Consider the following 18808-nt stretch of genomic DNA (forward strand, 5'->3'; position numbering starts at 1 on the left):
GGGGGGGGGCGGGAAGAACAGTAACACACAACAAAAAGGACTCTGGAAACTTCCCTTGCCTGACTGCCACCAAGATGAGACCGCCATCGAGAAGCCAGCCAGCCCACTTCCAGAGTGGAGGGAGACTCCAAGGCCCCAGGCAAAGTAATTATTATATAACTATTCTTTAACAATAATAGGAATATTGTTACTTTCAAGCCCTGGTACAAGAACAGAGGAATGCATCGATCAGGAAAATATATTTTCAGAATTCCCACTGTTTCCCCAAGTATGCAGAACTCATACAATGCCAACTCCTTATTATATCCAATTTTCCTTATTAAATTCCACTATGCTTAAAGGCACGGACTCTTTTATAATAGCTTTGCCTTTCATCTCTTACAAGGTACTGAAAGCACTGACACAATGCTGAAACATCACCAGTGCTGTGACAAGAGTTCAGGGAGGCAGTACAGCGTAATGTGTGTGAGTTCTGGTATCAAATGAGCCTTGTATATCTTGCTTGGTGCTTTCTAGACCTTGTCTGTTGTTGTTGGTTACTGTCCAGTCAGTTCCGACCCAGAGCCAACCCTCAAGCAGGTTTTCAGAGGCAGTTAATCACACAGTTAACATTCAATAACTACACAGGCAAAGCTTTAATATTGTAACCATGTGCTACCCTTCTCTTTCAAAGGATCTAGTTCTTCCTTTCAGTCTCTCCTACTGCACCTCCTTAGGTATATTAGGAGAAAGAGTTGGACAGGGAGGACACCCAAGTATGACAGTGAAGGGAGCAAAGACTGGACCCACCAGAAGATCTGTTATTGTTAGGTGTTGCTGAGTATGACTCAATGACTCCATAAACAACAGATCTGTACCTTCTCCTATTCTGTGCCATCCTCATCATCTCTGACATATCCAAGCCCATTGTTGCAATCACTTTTGTCAACCCATCTGGTTGAAGGTCTTTCTCTCTTTCGCTTACCCTCCACTTTCCCAAGAATGTCCTTCTCCAAGGAGTAATCTCTTCTAGTAACATTCCCAAAGTATGTAAGATGAAGCTTTATCACTTTTGTCTCCAAGAAGCAGTCTGGAAGAATCTTCTCCAAAAGTATATCTGTTCTTTTGGCAGTGCATGGGGTACTCAGTACTCTTCTCCAACACCACAGCTCAAAGGCATCGATTCTTCTTCTGTCATCCTTATTCATTGTCTGGCTCCCAGATTTATAGCAAGTGATTGAAAAGATCGTGGCCTGAATCAGGTGCACCTTAGTCCTCAAACTGACATCACTGCTTCTTAATAATTTGGAGAGAATCCTGACTGCAGACTTTCCCAATTTTATATGTCTCCAGATTTCCTGACTGATAGTACCAAGTATACTGATTGTGGATCCAAGTAAGATAAAGTCATTGGCATGTTCAATCTTTTGCCACTCTTTCATGATATTGATTCAGTGGGGACAAGTTTTGTTTTCTTGCTGCTGAGATGTAATTTTTTTTAAATGCAATTCATGTTGAAGGCTGTAGTCTTTGATTTTTCCCCAGCAAGTACTCCTCACTTTCAGCAAGAAATACATCATCTGCATAACGTAACTTATTGAAGAGTCTTCCTGGGACCCTCAAGCCATTCTTCTTCTTCGACTCCAGCTTCTCGAATAATTTGTTCGGCATACAAATAGAATAGATATGGAGAAAGGTTACAACCCTGAAGCACATCTTTCTTAATTTTAAACCACGTAGGGTCCCTTGCTCTGTACAGACAACAGCCTTTGACCTAGGTAAAGCTCCTCAGGGCGCCTCTTGTCGGCGCGCCAGCTCCAGCCAGCCTCAATCAACCCAGAGTTCCCATTGGCTGATCTCTTCCTCGGAAACACACTTTTGCCCGCCCTCTTACCCTGTTGTCCAATACGTGCCTCATCACTTCGCCACACGCCGCCCCCGAGGCCCCCGCCTTCCGGCCGGATTCGCGCCATTGGTGGATCTCTGGGATCGAGACGGCGGTGCTGCGCTTGCGCGCTCGCTCCAGCACGCTCCTCTCCGGAGGAGGGGCGAGCGGGCGGGGACTGGAGGCCGCACGCGCTCCGCCGGGTGAAAGGGCGGCGGCGCCGGCGCTGGGCGTGGCCGGGGCTCCAGGGTAGGCGGCCGGGAGGCAGTGGGCCTGCGAGGCGCCGAGGAGCTGCGCGCCGCTCGGGCTGGGCGGGGCAGGGCCGGCCCAGCGGACCCGTGCGCTCCCCCGCTGAGCTGCCCGCTCTGGCGGCTCCGCTGCTCTCCCGCGCCGACGACGCGCTGGGGTCTCCAGTATGACGGAGCTGCGGCAGAGGACGGCCCGCGAGCCGGACGCACCGCTCGAGGACAAGGTAGAGGCGATGTCGGGGTGGACGCTCCTCGGGCAGCGGAGTCCCCCGCCGGCCTGCGGAGGGCGCGCGCAAGGGGGTCGTTTCACCCTGACCCTTTGTCGCCGCGGACCGAGGCCCCGGTCCTGAGGATCCCCGGTGCGGGAGCGTCCGCGGAGGCCCGCAGATCGCAGCACCCAGACCCTGGAATCTGCTCGGGGTCGGGTTGAGAAGGGGTAGTTCTGGATTCAGGAAGGAGCGCGCAGGGCTTCTCTTTGCCTGGGAACTCTTTGGGGTCCCCTTACTCCATAAGCCCTTCCAGATGTAAGGATATCGCTACCCAACAAAGCTTTTTGTAGAAGGTGGCTCCTCTGAGCACGATTTAGGCTCTCCACTCTCTTTGAAAACTTATCTTTTTGACTGGGAGGGGGTGTCAGGCAAAGGTTTACCTCCTAGAAGATGTACATCCCCTCTTGTAAGTTACATCTGCCGACTTTAAGCGGAAGGGTCTTTTGTCACTCTCAGTGGTTCTTTGGCCAGCAGGTGTTGAAAGATCCATTCGGGAAAGATGAGCTTGTTGTCTGCTTCCAAGTGTGGACATTGATGGGGGAGAGGATGAGGGTGGAAGGGAGGCCATCTTGGCAGGCACTCGGCTGGTTGGGGGTGAGAGGGGTGGGCAAGCTCCTCCGGTTGAAATGAAAGGTTGCGTAGGGGTGTGGAGTCAGGTGGAGCTTGATTGTGAATGGACAACGTTGACTGATCTGGGACTTCTTGGTTCAGTTTGTACTGTTAAGAGTTGGCAGAGGTCAGGAGCAGTGTGTTTGGGAAATTGGGCAATGCCGCGTCGGATGGATTGGAGGGAGACTGGACCAGAATAAAGACACAGTTAACCTAGGACTTTACAAAACGTGACCTGCATATCTTCTATTTGCTCCATGCAGGGTTTTGAGCATGAGATTTTTGCCTGTCCGTCTGAACTTCTTGTCTGTTTTGGGTAATTGGACAGGCCACCCACCACCTCTGTCCTTGTTCGGCTATTGGCTGGAACTGTTTGTTTTGCATCAGACACCTCCCCCCCCCGCATCCGCTTAGTGGAGCCTATAGTTTTTAAGGGAGGAAGCAGGTGTTAAGGAAAAGGCTTAGAGAGCTCTCAGGATTTGGCAACATGATGTCAAATGAGCAGTTATACTCAGGAATGTTGGTAAGAGTAGGGAAATGGGCATTTGCAAACTGAGTCAGGGAGCTTGTTTGAGATGAAAGAGTTGCAACTTTTTGAGTGGTTGCTGTTGACAGTGAATAAATAAGGGTGACAAGCAGAATTGATGCCTTTGAGCCGCGCTGTTGGAGGAGAGTACTGAATATCCCATGGACTGTCAAAAGAACAGATAGAGCTTAAAGAAGGTGCAGCCAGAGTGCTCTTTGGAAGCAAGGATGGCAACATTTTTTGTCTCTAACATTTTGGGTATGTTGCTAGAAGAGGTTATTTCCCAGAAGGGGATATCATACTTGGAAAATCAACAAAAGAAAGGAAGGTCACACACACACACACACACACACACACACACACACCCTCCCCACAAAATGGATTGACACAGTGACTGCAGCAGTGAGCTCAAGCGCATCGGAATGACGCAAGATAGGTCAGGGTTCAGATCTCTTGTTCGTAGGGTTGCTATGAGTTGTAGTTGACCGGACAACACTTAACAACAACAGTTGACAGTGGGTCATCTGAGGAGAACCACACCTAACAGTTGTAGAATTTTAGACTTTAGACCTTGAGAATTTTGGACTTGGGCATGCATGTTTATTTAGAAGGCCCCTTCAGAAACAAGGTTGGTTTGGGCAAGGAGGGTGTAAGATTTGGGAAGGAATTATCCTGGATGCTGATGGGACTCTGCAGTTTCTAGAAGGTGTGAAAAATCAAGCCAAACGAGGTGATGTTGCTTCCTGAAACAAGCACACCCAAAGCCCTCAAACTTGCAGGGGAGCCACTTCCGAGTCTCTCAAGGGTTATTTTGGCTGTAATCTTTAAGGAAGCAGATGCTGTTGAGTGCAAACCACTTGCAACATCAAAGGATGTAATAATTGCACGGACTAAATGGTTAAAGATATAACCATGATGTCTTCCTTGCATATCTTCTGCTGAGATAAGCCACCAGTTGATCAATGAACTATTTTATCATGTCATACATTAGGGACAGAGGACGGGAGGCACTCCCCCATAGACTAGAAGGACCTAAAGTTACAACTGCGTTCACAGCACTTTCACAGTGAGGGCGCCTGTGGCTGTGAGGCATCTAGTTGATGTCGCTTCCTGAAAAACAGCACCCACAGCATTTTGTTAAAAACCTGATGTGGTCCATTAGCTCAGAACAAGATAACAGCTCAGCCTTCTCATCACTCAGCATTTCTAAATTCTCCTGGATTGATTTGAATAAGAATACATTCTTCTTATTGTTGTATGCCCAGTTGGAGCCAACCCATAGCTGATCCTCCAGTGGGTTTGCAGAGGCAGTAAAACTGCACCAGAGGAGGAGATTGCCCATCCTTCTCCTATGGAGCTGCTGATGGGTTTGAACTGCTTGCCTTTGAGATTAGAGCGCAGCTTCTTTCCGAAAGGCCACCAGAGCTCCTTAAGAATGAGTCAACTCCCTTTGACATATACATGTTACTGACTTTTTAAAATCCTGACTTAATCATTTTCAAAGTCTGGGGGGGGAAAAGCCCCTCTACTTTCATGATTCTGGCTTGGCAGTATCTTTGTGATAGAAGATGCCCTGGTGGCACTGTGGTTCAAACACTTGGCTATATAATCAAAAGGCCAGTAGTTCAAACCCACCACCATTGCTTTGTTTTCTATTAATGATAGAACCCAAGGAACTCAGAAGTAGTGAAACAAGAATGTCTTTTTCTAGGGAGCTCTGGTGGCCTGATGGCAAGAAGCTGCACTGCCATCCCAGAGGTGTGTGGTTCAAATCCACCACATGCTCTGTTGGATAAGGAGGGACAATCTCCTCCCGTATCAGGCAGATCCGATTTGATAGTACACATACAAAAATAATAGTACAATAAAATAAAAAGAATGTCTTTTTCTTTTTTTATTAAAGGAAGTGACTTGTGGAATGGGAACTACATTTCATAACTAAAGAATTCAGAGGAAAGTTTCAGGTCAGAAGACCTGGAATAAATGTGAAAGACTCAGTAAAGTGTTTCAGTTGCCCAGTCGCTGTGGTAAACTTGTGTCATAAATAAGTAGACAATCATTACTTTGCAGATAATCTGGAGAATGTGTTTATTATGAAAGCCTGGAAGCATTTTATTATATTTAGTATCTGAAAATGGAATTTCCAAAGCCTGTTGCTAATAAAGGAAATGTTCTCCTCTGGGAAATGGTGCTTATAATTTTTAGAGTCCCAGACCAGTGTCGTTGCCAAACAGAGAAATTTGGGATTTAAGCATTGGGAATGATCCTGCTCAGCCGAGCCTTTCTGATACAGATTAGGAAAGAAAAGGGTGAAACATGAGGCTAAAGATTGGCATCCGAAGCTTTCTGCTCGAGTTCCCTGATCAGGAGATGTTGGTTGGAAGGTTAAAGGTTAATAGGGTTTTCTACTTCGATGCTGAAGTGCTATTTAAGTTAGAGAATTACAGATTTCAGACTTCCTTTCTAAATGAAACAGCATAGAAGAAATAGAGACTCTTTTTAAAACTCACTCATTGCCTTGGAATTGGAACTGACTCATAGCTGACCCTCCAGTGGCTTCTTTTGTGGCTATAAATTAGAACGGGAGAAGATTTGCCCATCTGTCTCCTGTGGAGCCACTGGTGGATTCGAACTGCCAGAGAGGTTCAGCATTTCAGTTAGAGACCAAACTCCTAGGGATTGTGCCACCAGAGCTGTCATCTTTGAGAAAGGGCTGTTTCATTTTAACTGCGCCTTAAGAGGAAGCCTGATTCATTTAGAACCAGGACTCTGCACTTAACCCGCTTTTTAACTTAGAACAAATCAGTTTCATAAGCATGAGTTTATTTATCCCTAAAATGCAAGTGATCAAGTAGCATCTACTTCTTCAGATATTTGTGTGGATTGGAAGAGTGTTTTTGCTGTGTGCATCACACAGTGTGATGAATTAGATTTAAGATAATTGTTAGGTTAAAATGTCTCTTTATAAGAACCACAACCACCATTTAATGTTCACCTTCCAAAAAGAAGGTGATTAAATTTTCAAATTATAAGTATTTAGAATGATTTATTCATCTTCATCAACTTTCAACAAAAGGTTTGTCCAAATTTCCTTTAAAAAGGTGCCCCCTAGGGAGCTCTGGTGGCCTAGTGGCAAGAAGCTGCACTGTAATCCCAGAGATAATGTGGTTTGAATCCGCCAGATGCTCTGCTGGAGAAAGAAGGGCAATCTCTTCCTGTACCAGTCAGATCCGATTTGATGGTACACACGCAAAAAAGAATAATTTTTTTTTAAAAAAGTGGCCTTCCATGACCTGTTTTCTTTGTTAATTTTTCTTACTGGCATTCTCAGTACTCGAGACACACGCTTTTTAACTCTAGAACAAGAGTTGGGTGTCCATATATACAACTGTTTCCATTTCATAGCACCAGCCGTAATATATTTTAAGACACAGATGAATAACTCAAAATGGTTTGGTAGATTTTGAGAATAGACTATAGAAATACTCTTAATTTAAGGAGAAAATATCTTTTTAAAGAACATTTACATTGAGAAATAATTCTCAAATTACTGAGAAAAAGCAGTAAACTGTAACTATAAAGTTTTATGAAAAGACACTATTTGATGTCCAATGAAACCTCTGTGCTTTATCTTCATAAAGTGCTAGACCAGTATTTGTACAGGTTGATTTTCTTTCTTTTAAATTTTATTATTTGTGTGTGTGTGTGTCTCATCAAATCAGATCTGACTGGTACAGGAGGAGATTGCCCCTCCTTCTCCAGCAGAGCATCTGGTCGATTTGAACCACAAACCTCTCCAGAGCTCCCTAATCTCTTTTTGTTAAAAGACAACAGATTGAATGTAAGTCTTCATCTTAGTGCTGGTTGACTTGGTAGTTTGATTCCAACAGTGTTCACCAGTCAACCTGCAGATTTCTAAAGCTGCCCATCTTCCAGCAGGATTCCTTCTCTGCTCTGCAAACTGCTTTTTCCAGTGTAGGAAGTAATCACTTTTTAAAAAAAATCTATTTACTGTGTGAAGTTTATTAACATTTGAATGAAACACTCGTATTTACACAGTTAAGGAAGAAATCACTTTCTCTGCTCTAGGAATAGTCCTAACCGGGGTTAGACCTCACGCTAAGAGGGATGCAGGTCTTCACACGCCAGGCCAGAGAGGCCACTCCTCCAGGTGACGCTGGCTAGCCATGTGTTCTGTGCCACCATCTGCCTGGCCAGCTGCCACCCTTGGGCCACTTGAATCTCTGACCTGAGAAGATGCCGTAGGACAGGTTTAAGACCCACAGGTGCCTGGGGTGGCCTGTCCCTTGCTCAGGTGACATGAGTCTGACCACATGGGACCCTTTGAGGCTGAGGCAGCGTGGTTCTTCACCCAGTTGCCTGGCTGCCCTGTTTCACATGGGGTTGGTGGAGGGATCTGGGCACAAAGACAGTGACCCCTGCCCACTTCAGGACCAGCTTCAGCTGTGGCAGCCCCGTGCTCAGCTGTCTGCCTGTACCTGAGGGCAGGTCTGCTCCAAGGAACTTCACCGCTTGTGGTCCAGCCACGCCTTGCCCAAGACTGAACACAGTTTCAATTTTTTTATTTTCCTATTACACAGTAACTGGAATAATGGAGGTAGGTGTGTCGGAGTCAGTTTGGCTAGCTCAGGACAGAGCAGATTTTTGAGCTTAAGAGTCTCACATAACAACAAAAGGGTCCTACCAGACTTGATCCATGACTTCTTAACTACAGTTTATTCCTTTGTTATACAAATATGATTTAAAAAATACTATAATTTTGGCCTATAAATGAAGGCATAATTCACTCTGGAAGTGTCAGAAGATGTGAGGTACATACACGCCAGGTGTGCTTTGCCAGTGCTTTCCCACATAGTATCATTTCCGTGTGGTGTGTGTGCACAGACATTACTCATGTGAGTGGACTAGTTGTGAAAAGCAGACTTTCGGGTCCTATTATTGTTATTGATTGCCTTGCAGTCAAGCATGACTCATAACAACCCTATGAACAAAGGTCTCGAAGACCCTCTACAACTATTGACATTTATCAAAGTTAATAGGGTTTCCGGAGGCATGTTATTTAGGAAGTGTATGCTATTCCTAGAGGAGGTCAAAGGTCGACTTGTCAGGTAATCTGTCGAGTTTATTTTAATCAAATCTCATAATTTTATTTTAAAAAATTATACTTCTGCACACCCATGTTTATTGTTGTATTTTCACAGTAGCAAAGGGATAGAAGCAACCCATAACAAACAAATGGATAGAAAAACTATGGTATATTCACACAATGGAATATTATGCAGCCTTGAAAAACAGTGAACTCATAAAACACTACACCAAGATGGGTAAGTCTGGAAGACATTATGCTGAGTGAAATACGTCTGTCACAAAGGGACAAATACTGCATAACATTGCTGTTATAAAATATGACTGACATGGCAGGTTGGAGGGAGAATAGGAAAAGAGTGGATAGATAATGAACACTGCGTTGAAACTGATGAGGAGAAGAACTGTGAAGGAGTGTATATGCGTGATATGCATGACAGCAATCTGGGGGGCCGGAAAACCCAACCTCTCTCTAAACTTTTCGTTAAAAATCACAATTTAAAAAAATGTTCACACATTTGAAGTTATTTTTTTTAAAGCCAATTTTACATCACTGTTCTGTGTGTGCACAGATTCATACGCTGTTTTGTAGAATTCTGGCATCTTAAAAGAGTTCTTTGATCTCATTAGAGTGTAGAGGTGGTGGTTTGCTACAGGGTGAGGATGTCCTGGCCCAGAAAAATGGAAATTATTTGGTCAGAGTAACACATCTGGTGATTGGATGCGGTTAACAGTTTGAAGGACTTGTGATTCGAGGACTTTTGCTCAATCTAAGACTTTAAGCGTTTCTCCACTGGTGAACTTTAATAGAGTAAGACAACCAAAGACCTCTGTCTTGGTTATCTCATGCTGTTGTAACAAATACCACAAGTGATTGGCTTTAACAAACAGTTCTTTCTTTTCCTACAATTTAAGAGGCCAGAAATCTGACTTCAGTGTGCGGGCTTTAGGGGCAGGAGGTCTGGTAGCCCAGTTCCCTATTCCAGTCTGTAGGGAGTGTGGCTGATAACCCAAAGGTGGTTCCTTTCTGGCACTTCAAGGCCACACTGGACCAATAGGGGAAAGCTGCGCATTCTCTTCCTGTGCTATTTACATCCTCTGGAAGCCCCCGGAGGGCCAGCTGTCACTTGTTTCCTGGAGGGAAGTGAGAGTTTTTAGGCTATAGGGTAGGGCTCTCTCTTTCTGTTGCCTTTATAAGAAGGTCCTCGTCCCTTTGAGTTTCTGCTCCTGGGAGATCTTCAGTGGCTTGTTACATTAGTTCCCTGTCTCTGCTTTTCTTGCTTGTTTAATCTGTTATGTAGCAAAAGAGATTGATCTAAGCTCTATTTTATGCTAATCCTCTCTCACTAACACAGTAAAGACAACCCATTCCCAAATGTAACTATAATCATAGATTTAGAGGTTACAGTTTGCTCTACATCGTAGTTAGGGACACAATTCAGTATGGCTACAGAGTGTTCACATTGTCAAAGAACTAAAAGGATAAGTCCTCAGTAAGTATGGAGAGTTTGTGGGGGTGAAAAATATTTTGAGAGAAAGTCGGTTAGTTAGGCCCTGCTGCCCTACTTGCTGGGGGACTGTAATGTATATGGTTTCAGGCCTGTTCCTCAGAGCAACCTCTAAGGCCGCCTTCATAGGAGCGCCCAGCGTGGCCCAGGGAGACCAGGAATCGGCTGGCTCTAGAAAGCATCCGAGGCCGCTTTGAATAAATGCGTTCTGGTTGGCAATTCTGAGCATTGGGAACATTTGCTCTGGCATTAATCAGTCATTTATTATTCACCACTCCTTAAACCACTTAGAGTTCAGGGTCTGCTGTGCGCAGGCCCATGGCTGAGAGAAAGTGCCCGTGTCTATGCGCATGAGGAAAATGTTGAGGGTTCTGTATTAGCAATTTCAGTGCCAGATAATGTACTCTTTCTCCTCTGACCTGAAGAAATACAATTTTGAATGCATCTGAGAAACTCTCTAAATGAATCCTATAGCTTATTTTAACAGTGCAAACAATCTCTACGTCAGTATATCTGGCCTTCATAGTCTTCATCTATTCTGTACATCACAGAGGTGAGCGTATGGAGCTGTTTCTATGCCACTCAGCTTGGCAGGTATCTTGTGCACAGATCTGCCCTGTAACTCCTGTACACAGCTTGTCACCCTGCAGCCAGTGCTGGGACAGCCTCCCAGGCCCTGCTGCCTGGCTGCCAGCCACTATTGAGGCAGAATGGGTGAGGAATAGTGTTCTGGTTTTGGAAAGAGAGACACGTGCACATTCTGACCCTTAGCTGTTAATTTTACTGGAGTCCCATCGAAGGAGACAGTTATGATCGTGGTGTTGGACAGAGGACTTTGCCTTTCCTATCTTTTGACACGGTGGCTATGTGGTGGAGGTGGAAGCAGATGTCCCTGTCCCCACACCCACACATCTGGGACAGCCACCTGGTCCCCATTCGCCACCTCTCTCTGCCAGGCCCTGATCTTTGCTCTCATGCTGTTTGCGCCCGCAGTAGCGATAGCATGGGGCCTACCAAGTTGAATAACCTTTCAAAGAAGGTTAAACTTGATTGTAGTGTTTGACTGGACAGTCCAGTAGCTCAGAATGTGAAAGGGGACAAGGGGAAAAGCCTTTTTTTCTTACCCACCCAGCTGTGATGCAGGCTGGGCCGTCATGCCCCCCTCCACTCCTGGCTAGTTTGTCACGTGTGTGATGCTGTTTTCTAGTGGGAAAAAGAACCTGGCCATTTTTTAGACATCAGCTGGTCTTTTGATATCTACCCACAGCATGTCATTGGTGTTAGGGTCACTGTAGGGATCCGTGGGGCACAGCTGTAAGGTATTGGTCTGTGAACCCAAAGGTCAGTGGTTTAGAGAAACCCAGTGGAGCATCACTGGGCATCACTTCCACTTGATGGCAGTGGTTTTGGCTCAGAGGGCTTCAGCAGGGCAGAGATGGAGAGGATGGCACAGGACCCTCCATGGTGTCATTCTGCTGGACACAGGATCGCTGTGAGTCACAGGCAACTTGACAGAATTTAAAAGCAAATGACACAGGGCTGCCGGAAGAAGAGATAAATGGTCTTAGCAGAAGGGCGGCCAGCGTGCTCTTGGGAAATGAAGGTGGAAAGACGGTGTCTTACAAGCTTTGGGGGTGTTAGCGGGTGGGCCAGCCCCTGGACAAAGTCACTAAACCAGACCGACTGCTCCTGAAGCTGACAGCACTGTGCCACCTGGACGCCTTTGGTAAAGGAGAGAGAGTTGGCGCAAGAGACCCTCAAGGAGGGGAATCGACCCCAGGGGCTGCCATGGTGGGCTCAGGCACAGCAGCCACTAAGTGAATATTGGCACAGGATCTGGCAGCGTTTTGTTCTGTTGCCCGGGGGGATATTGTGACTCAGAGCTAACAGGTTGGGGGGTCCCCGAGTGCTCTCACTCAGTGCCGTCGGCTTTCCTAGTGTGACCCCCACAGTCAGCCAGACTGACTGCCTCTAATCAGACTTTTGTCACCCTCCACACCAACTTCCCTGTTCCTGTTCTCGTCCTTTACTAATAGAAGCACAGACCTCACTCTCCTTGACCTGAAATGCTTCTGCATTCAGTCCAGGTGACAGGTGGTAACCAGGTGTTTGTTACCTGTCTTGGACTCAATCAGCTCAGGGTTTGTTGCCTTTGGTTGGCTGCACTTCATGGGGACTCCATGTATTGCTTCAGACCCCCTGGGGACCCCATGCACTGCCCCAGATCCTGTGGGGACCCCATGCACTGCCCCAGATCCCATGGGGATCCCAAGTACTGCCCTAGATCCCGTGGGGACCCCATGCACTGCCCTAGCTCCCATGGGGACCCCATGTACTGCCCTAGACCCCCTGGGGACTCCATGTACTGCCTCAGATCCCGTTGGGACCCCATGCACTGCCCCAGATCCCATGGGGACCCTGTGTACTGCCCCAGATCCTGTGGGGACACCATGCACTTGCTCAGATCCCATGGGGACCCCATGTACTGCCCCAGATCCCATGGGGACCGCATGTACTGCCCTAGACCCTGTGGGGACCCCAAACACTGCCCAGACCCTAGACCCTCACCATCTCCGTGATGGTGATGTTGTGACCACTTTGTCGTTTGAGTACCTGCCAGCCTAGAGGCTTCAGTGTCCAGCTTTCTGTCAGACAGCTTTCTGTGGTGATCCATGGGATTTTAACTGGCTCATTTTTCAGAAATAGACTGACAAATCTTTGTTCGTAGCAGGACTTTCAGTAGTACATTCCAGTGATCTGTTGAGGATTTTGCCTTCCACCCCAAAAGGAGAGGGTTGGTGGAAGAGAGGAAGACCTGCATCACGACAGTGGTGTGAGACGGTGACTGTGACACCGGACTTGTGTGTGATGGAGATTTGTGAAGGATAGACAGGCCAAGGTTTCAGTGTGTCGTTCACGACCACTGTGAGCCATAGTCAACTTGACGGTACCTCACAACATTCCGACAAGCTTCCCTGGTGACTCTTCAGTGTCCCAGAGGACCATCTTGGAGACCTTTAAGAATCATCTGGCATCTAACAATGGGGCTTCCACTTCTGGTCCGAGATGGCTGTGAACTGTTCTATCCACTGCATTCCTACATCAGTTAGCAGGAAGAAAGGTCATTTCCTTGCCTCTAGGGACATGTTCTAGAAAATGCACTCACAATTTCTCCTTAACGTCCATTGACAAGGACTCTGACACGTCCTTGCTGATCTGCAAGGGAAGCTGGGAAATATCTTTTCTGGTTGATTGTACGCCTTGCTAAGTTACTGAGGTCCCTTGTTACACTGGAGACAAAGGACGACAAAAGCTGAGGGACAACCAGCAGTCTCTGAGAATTTCCGGAAGCCTGACTATTGGGAACAAGAGGTAGGAGCGCTCAGAAGCGATGAGGAAGAGGAGGATAAGAAGATTACCAGTAGTTACAGAAGGACTTCACTTGCTGGTCGGGTCCCCTGACAGCAAGGCAGAAAGAAGAGGGTGCTTGTTTTTCAGGTGTGGGAATGGGGTACAGGCAGCATGTCTCATCCTTTGTGGAGAATCCACAGAGAACACAGGCCCAAGGATCTTTCAGTATATGGCACATAGCAACTGTACAATTATTTGGTAACAAAGGAATAATAAAGTAGAAAACCACCTCAGTAGCTACTAAGTGTATTCAGCCCCACTTTTCTAACGTAGAAGATAGACTGCAGTGTCAGGCCCCTCACCATCGAGTAGGTATTTTCTTGTGCTTTGAAGGACAGAACACTATAAATGTTGTCTGAAAGGATAAACTTGAATCCTTACAAAATTGTGTGGCAATGCCCTGTTGAAAATAGCTACGAAAGGTGCTGCTTTAGACAAGACCTTGGATACAAGTTATCATTGCACAAGTGCACAGGCACCCCAAAACCCCTACTCCCATTGCAACAGGAGGGCAAGTTTCCTAAGTGTTGAAACTGTAGCTCACTGGAGGGGGCACAGGCCTGCTGCTGGCTGAGCTCTTACCAGCAGCATGTGCCCGTGCTCTCTGGGTGAATGAACCAGCTAATAATAAATCCAGTCTGGTGGGCTCTTCAAAAGAGAGTTTTTTGGTAGGAAACAAATACTGGAATGGAAATCTAGGCCAGCCCCTTTGAGTTATATATGGAAGCTGAGGATTGGCCGGCAGCGTGGTGGTTTTGATCGCCTCGGATCTGTTTTTCCCATGGACTGAAGGGAAAATCATGTGACTTGTGTTTCCTCCTATTGTTAAAGTTTTCCCTCCCCATCCGGCTTCAAGCGTGAGGATCGCTTGGGGATGTCCAAGTACCTCCTTCATTGCTTGAGCTGAGTTACTTTGATACATTGATCCTCCCTGCTCTCTGGTCTGTGTCAGGCTTGGGTTGACATCTGCTCCCTCCTGTGTTATTGGGCAAGCAGGAGCCACTCAAGCTTTGTGCACGCTTTGTTTTCTCATGAGAGATGCCAGCCACTGCAGTGATTTCTCTTGAAGAGTTGCCGTTTCTTGTATCTGTTCCACAGAATTCTCTGTGCAGGGAACTTTCAGATTTACACCTGGTGTTCTATTAAAAATGTACTCCTGGGGGGGCGGGTAGATATTTTGAGAATTTCTCACCAAGATCCATTTCTCACAGAGATTGCAGCCTTTCTCGGGGACTTCTCTCCAGACAGATGCCAGTGTGGTTGCTTTGTGGGGAGGGTCCTGCTTGAGGCCAGTGAGCAGTGTTAGTTGTTAAGTGCCATTGAGTTGAGCATGTCTCACAGCGACCCTGTGAACAAAAGATCTGAACCCTGTTCTATACTGTGCCTTCCTAATACTTCCTGACACACAAGAGCCCATTGCAGCAGTCACCGTGTCAGTCTACCTGGTCAAGGGTCTTCCTCTCCTTCACTGATCCACCACTCTTCCCAGCATCATGTCCCTCTTCAAGGAATAGCTCCTCCTAGCAACACGTCTAAAGTATGTGAGGTGAAACCTCATCATTCTTGCCTCCAAAGGGCACTCTGGCTGCACCCTCTCCAAGCAAGTTGACGCTGTTGACAGTTTCAGGCTCCTCTCCACCCATCCGTCACAATGGATGGAGTGAGCAGTAGGGACACATTTTTTCCTGGATTCAAGAAGGAATTTCTTTAGTTAATGGGTTTGGTGTTCCGTCACAGGATCCTTAAGTTTCTTGTTGCCCCTGAAATACCCCCAACATATCAAACACTGGAATGAGTCACCATTTGAGAACTGAAAAAATGAAGACTCTTAGTGCCTGAGAGATAAAAAAGAATGGCTGTCTTGGTTGCCTGAGCAGACCTTTCTTTCCCTTCTAGGGTAACTTGGCCTGGAATGGTAGTCTGTCTTGAGTCACGAATTCCTGGCATGTTTTGATAAGTTCTCTGTAGGACTTGTGGTGGTGGGTGCTGGCCTGATTTTGAGGAACGGCTCATGTTTCCTGATCCATTTATTTGTGTGTGACTTAAGAGCTCATCTGTTGATCATTCTGAGGTATTTAGGACCAGAGGGGACAGGATAGGAGGTTACACAACTGTGTTTGCTGACTGAATGTAGGCCAGAAGGTCATAGTTTAACCAGAACAAGAAGATACTATGTAATTTAAAATCAGAAAGGTGTGTGTTAGCTATATATCCTTTCATCATACTTAGTCTGTGTGCTTGAGCAAGTAATCTGAGAAGCTGGACTAACACCTATATTGGAGACAGACTCATTAACACCCTACGGTGTGCAGATAACACAACCTTGTTTGTTGAAGCACTTACTGATGAGGATCAGAGATGACAGCTTTCAGTATGAAACCCTTGAGTACCCCTTAACATAAAGTACCTCTTAATATAAAGAAAATAAAAATCTTCACAGTTGGGCTGGTAACCGACCTGGTAAACAGAGAAACGACTGAAATTGTCAAGAATTTTGTCTTACTTGGCTCCACAATCAACACCCATGGGACTATCAGCCATAAAATCATCTGAGGTAAATCTGCTACAAAGACCCTCTTTAAAATGCTAACGAGCAAGGATGTCATCTTGAGGACTAAGGTGTACCTGATCCAAGTCATGATATTTTCAGTAGCCTCACTCTTCTAGGAAAGTTGAACAGTGAATAAGGAAAGATCATAGAAGGTGTTAGGAGGTCATTCCTTGTTATTCTTTACTGTTGAATAGTATTCCACTGGGTATATGTAACATGGTTTGCTTGTCCATTTATTCATTGAACACTTTGTTTCTGTCTTTTTGCTTTTGTGAATGATATTGTGCAGATCATGGGCATGCATATTTTTAATTTTGTGTGCATGTACCAAGAGTACAAGCAACATGGGTGGTGATGAATCTGATTTCCACTAACTCCACGAGAGGGAACAATTCCCATCAACAACACCTTTAGCACAGAACCATTTCCTGTGGGGTCCGGCATGTCTCCTACACTCCCTGAATCTACTTGTACCATTTCTAACACCAATCCTGGGTCTCTTGCTCTGCGTCACCTGATCTCTTGTGTGTCCTTACAGGATTCACAGAACCATACCCCTGATACCACATTCTCCTTCATAAAGTCCAGCTTCTTGAATGATTTGTTCAGCATACCGATTGAACAGATATGCAGAGAGGAGCCTACCCTGACACACATCGTTGTTGATTGTAATCCATACAGTGTTTCCCTGTTCTGTCTGTTCAAACAACAGCTTCTTGGTCTAGGTCCAGGTTTCATATAAGCACAGTTAAGGGTTCCTGCCATTTATGGTAGTCCTCAGCTCTGTCTGAATGATTTTGGTCTTGTTCTCGGCTCCTGCTGCTGCTTCTGTGATGGCAGCGGCCTCAGCGGCGTAAGCATCATCTTGTCCCCTGAGCCTTAGTCTTGGTCTGTCTCTGTTCTGCACAGGTATTTCTGGCCCCCAGGGATGTGCGCTGATCAGGTTCTCTGTGGCTTTCTTGTTAGTGGTCAGAATCCCGTCTTCTCTTGCTAACCCTGTTCAATTTAAGCCCAGCAGGACAGCCCGAGTAACCAGACCGCGGTTAACAGTCTTCACGTCCTATTTTGTGTGTTCCTAGCCAGCCATGTGGTGAAAGTCAAAGGCCTTGGAAAGCCACTTGGAACCGTAAACGGACCACACTGTTTCATGGCTTGTTTTCTAGGTTATGAGATTGCTGGAACGTAGGATATCTATCTCTATTCTGCCTTTTTTTTTTGTTCACACAGCAATGTTTAGTTGTACAACACAAAGTCTAGCAACATTTACACGACCAGTTTGTGTGTCTGTTGGCTTGTTTTAAATTGGGACCTTCAGCCATCATGTCACTGAGAGGTTGGCTGGGACCAGTAACATTTAAGAAGCAATGGGTCTTCGGTCTTGCATCCCCTAGGCATAGGCCTCTTGTTCCATCAGGACTCAGTTATAGATGGATGGCCCAAAGTCACCAGCCTTTGTGTCCAGGTGGAGAGAGGGGGCGGGGATCCCGTAAAGACACAGTGTGGGGGGGCAGTGGTAGCCGACATTCGCAAACATTCATGCATCTAAGAGGGGCTTTGCCCTTCATAGGGTATTTCCATTAGCCTGCAGTGACCACCTGTGGCCAGGCTAATCATTACTCACATTAACAGGGTTCTGGGAGGGTTAGTAGGGCCACATGGGAAGAGTCCCCTCTTATTGGTAAGTGGTAAGAAGGGTGTCTATTCTGCCTTTTAAAGGAAGTGTTGTACCATTTTCTGTGGTCGTTTTATGTGTCTACCAGCAGCATATGAGAGCTCTGGCAGCTTAGTGGTAAGAAGCTGTACTGCAGTCCCAAAGGCACATGGTTTGAATCCACCAGCTGTGCTTTTGGGAGAAAAATGAACAACCTTTCCCTGTGTCTCTTAAAACTACTGGAGGGTCAGCTATGGGTCGGTTCCAACTCTACAGTACACAGCAACAACTAGCAGTGTATCAGAGTTCTAATGTCCCCACAGCCTTGCAGACATGACATTTGTTTTTAATCTGTATTGTTGCCAGGGTTAGATAATGTCTCATGGTAGTTTTTGTTTGCATCTTCCTGATAACTAATGGTGTCGAGCTTGTGTTTATCGCATGCTGTCTTTGGAGTCTGTTCCTGTCCTTAGCTCACTTTTTATTTAAGTCTCAAAATATAAATAGAGTAACAGGGAAAACATGAGTAAGTCTCAAAATATACTGGAGTAACAGAAAAAGCATGCCTTATTCCATGTGTTTACACCACACAGGCACTGTCTTCCGGCTCTGAGTTTTGATTTGTCTTCTATAAAAGGAGGACAGTACCATGTCTGTCTCTCCCACTCCCCACCTCTCCACTCCTCCATAATAACTGGCATTTGATAGTGTTTAGTTGACGGTATTTTTCTGCATACCCTCGGGTCTTTCATTCTCTAAATGACATCAGTGCACAGGAATAAATTTTATGTTGTGACTGAATGCAGGCTTGCGTGGACATTTCTCTAAAACACAAGTTTGATGGGACAGAAATTTTCAGTTCTGTTTGACTCTCTCATTCTTTCTGGGTAAACTTTATTCAAGTATTACATGCAGAGATGTGCACATATCTTCATCATACACAGGGTGACTTTTTAAAAAATTTTTTTTTTATTGGGAAAAACATATTGGGGGTACAAGGAGGTGAGGGTTGGGGGCAGAAGGGTGAGGATGGGCCAGGATGCAGTTGCAGAGCTGCACAGTTTG

General features: G+C 46.0%; 1 protein-coding gene across 1 annotated transcript in view; it reads left to right on the forward strand.

Moving 5' to 3' along the window:
• Nucleotides 1-2232: 2232 nt before the first annotated feature.
• The window catches only part of CDS2 (CDP-diacylglycerol synthase (phosphatidate cytidylyltransferase) 2), a 51512-nt gene continuing 34936 nt past the window's right edge, over nucleotides 2233-18808 (forward strand). Inside the window, exon 1 of the mRNA XM_006894228.1 lies at nucleotides 2233-2336. Coding sequence (XP_006894290.1) covers nucleotides 2280-2336 — 57 coding nt within the window. The 5' untranslated portion in view covers nucleotides 2233-2279. The remainder of the gene's footprint in view (nucleotides 2337-18808) is intronic.

Source organism: Elephantulus edwardii, unplaced genomic scaffold (genome assembly GCF_000299155.1).
Source record: "Elephantulus edwardii isolate Elephantulus edwardi_28Jun2011 unplaced genomic scaffold, EleEdw1.0 scaffold00138, whole genome shotgun sequence".
Taxonomy (NCBI): Eukaryota; Metazoa; Chordata; class Mammalia; order Macroscelidea; family Macroscelididae; genus Elephantulus; species Elephantulus edwardii.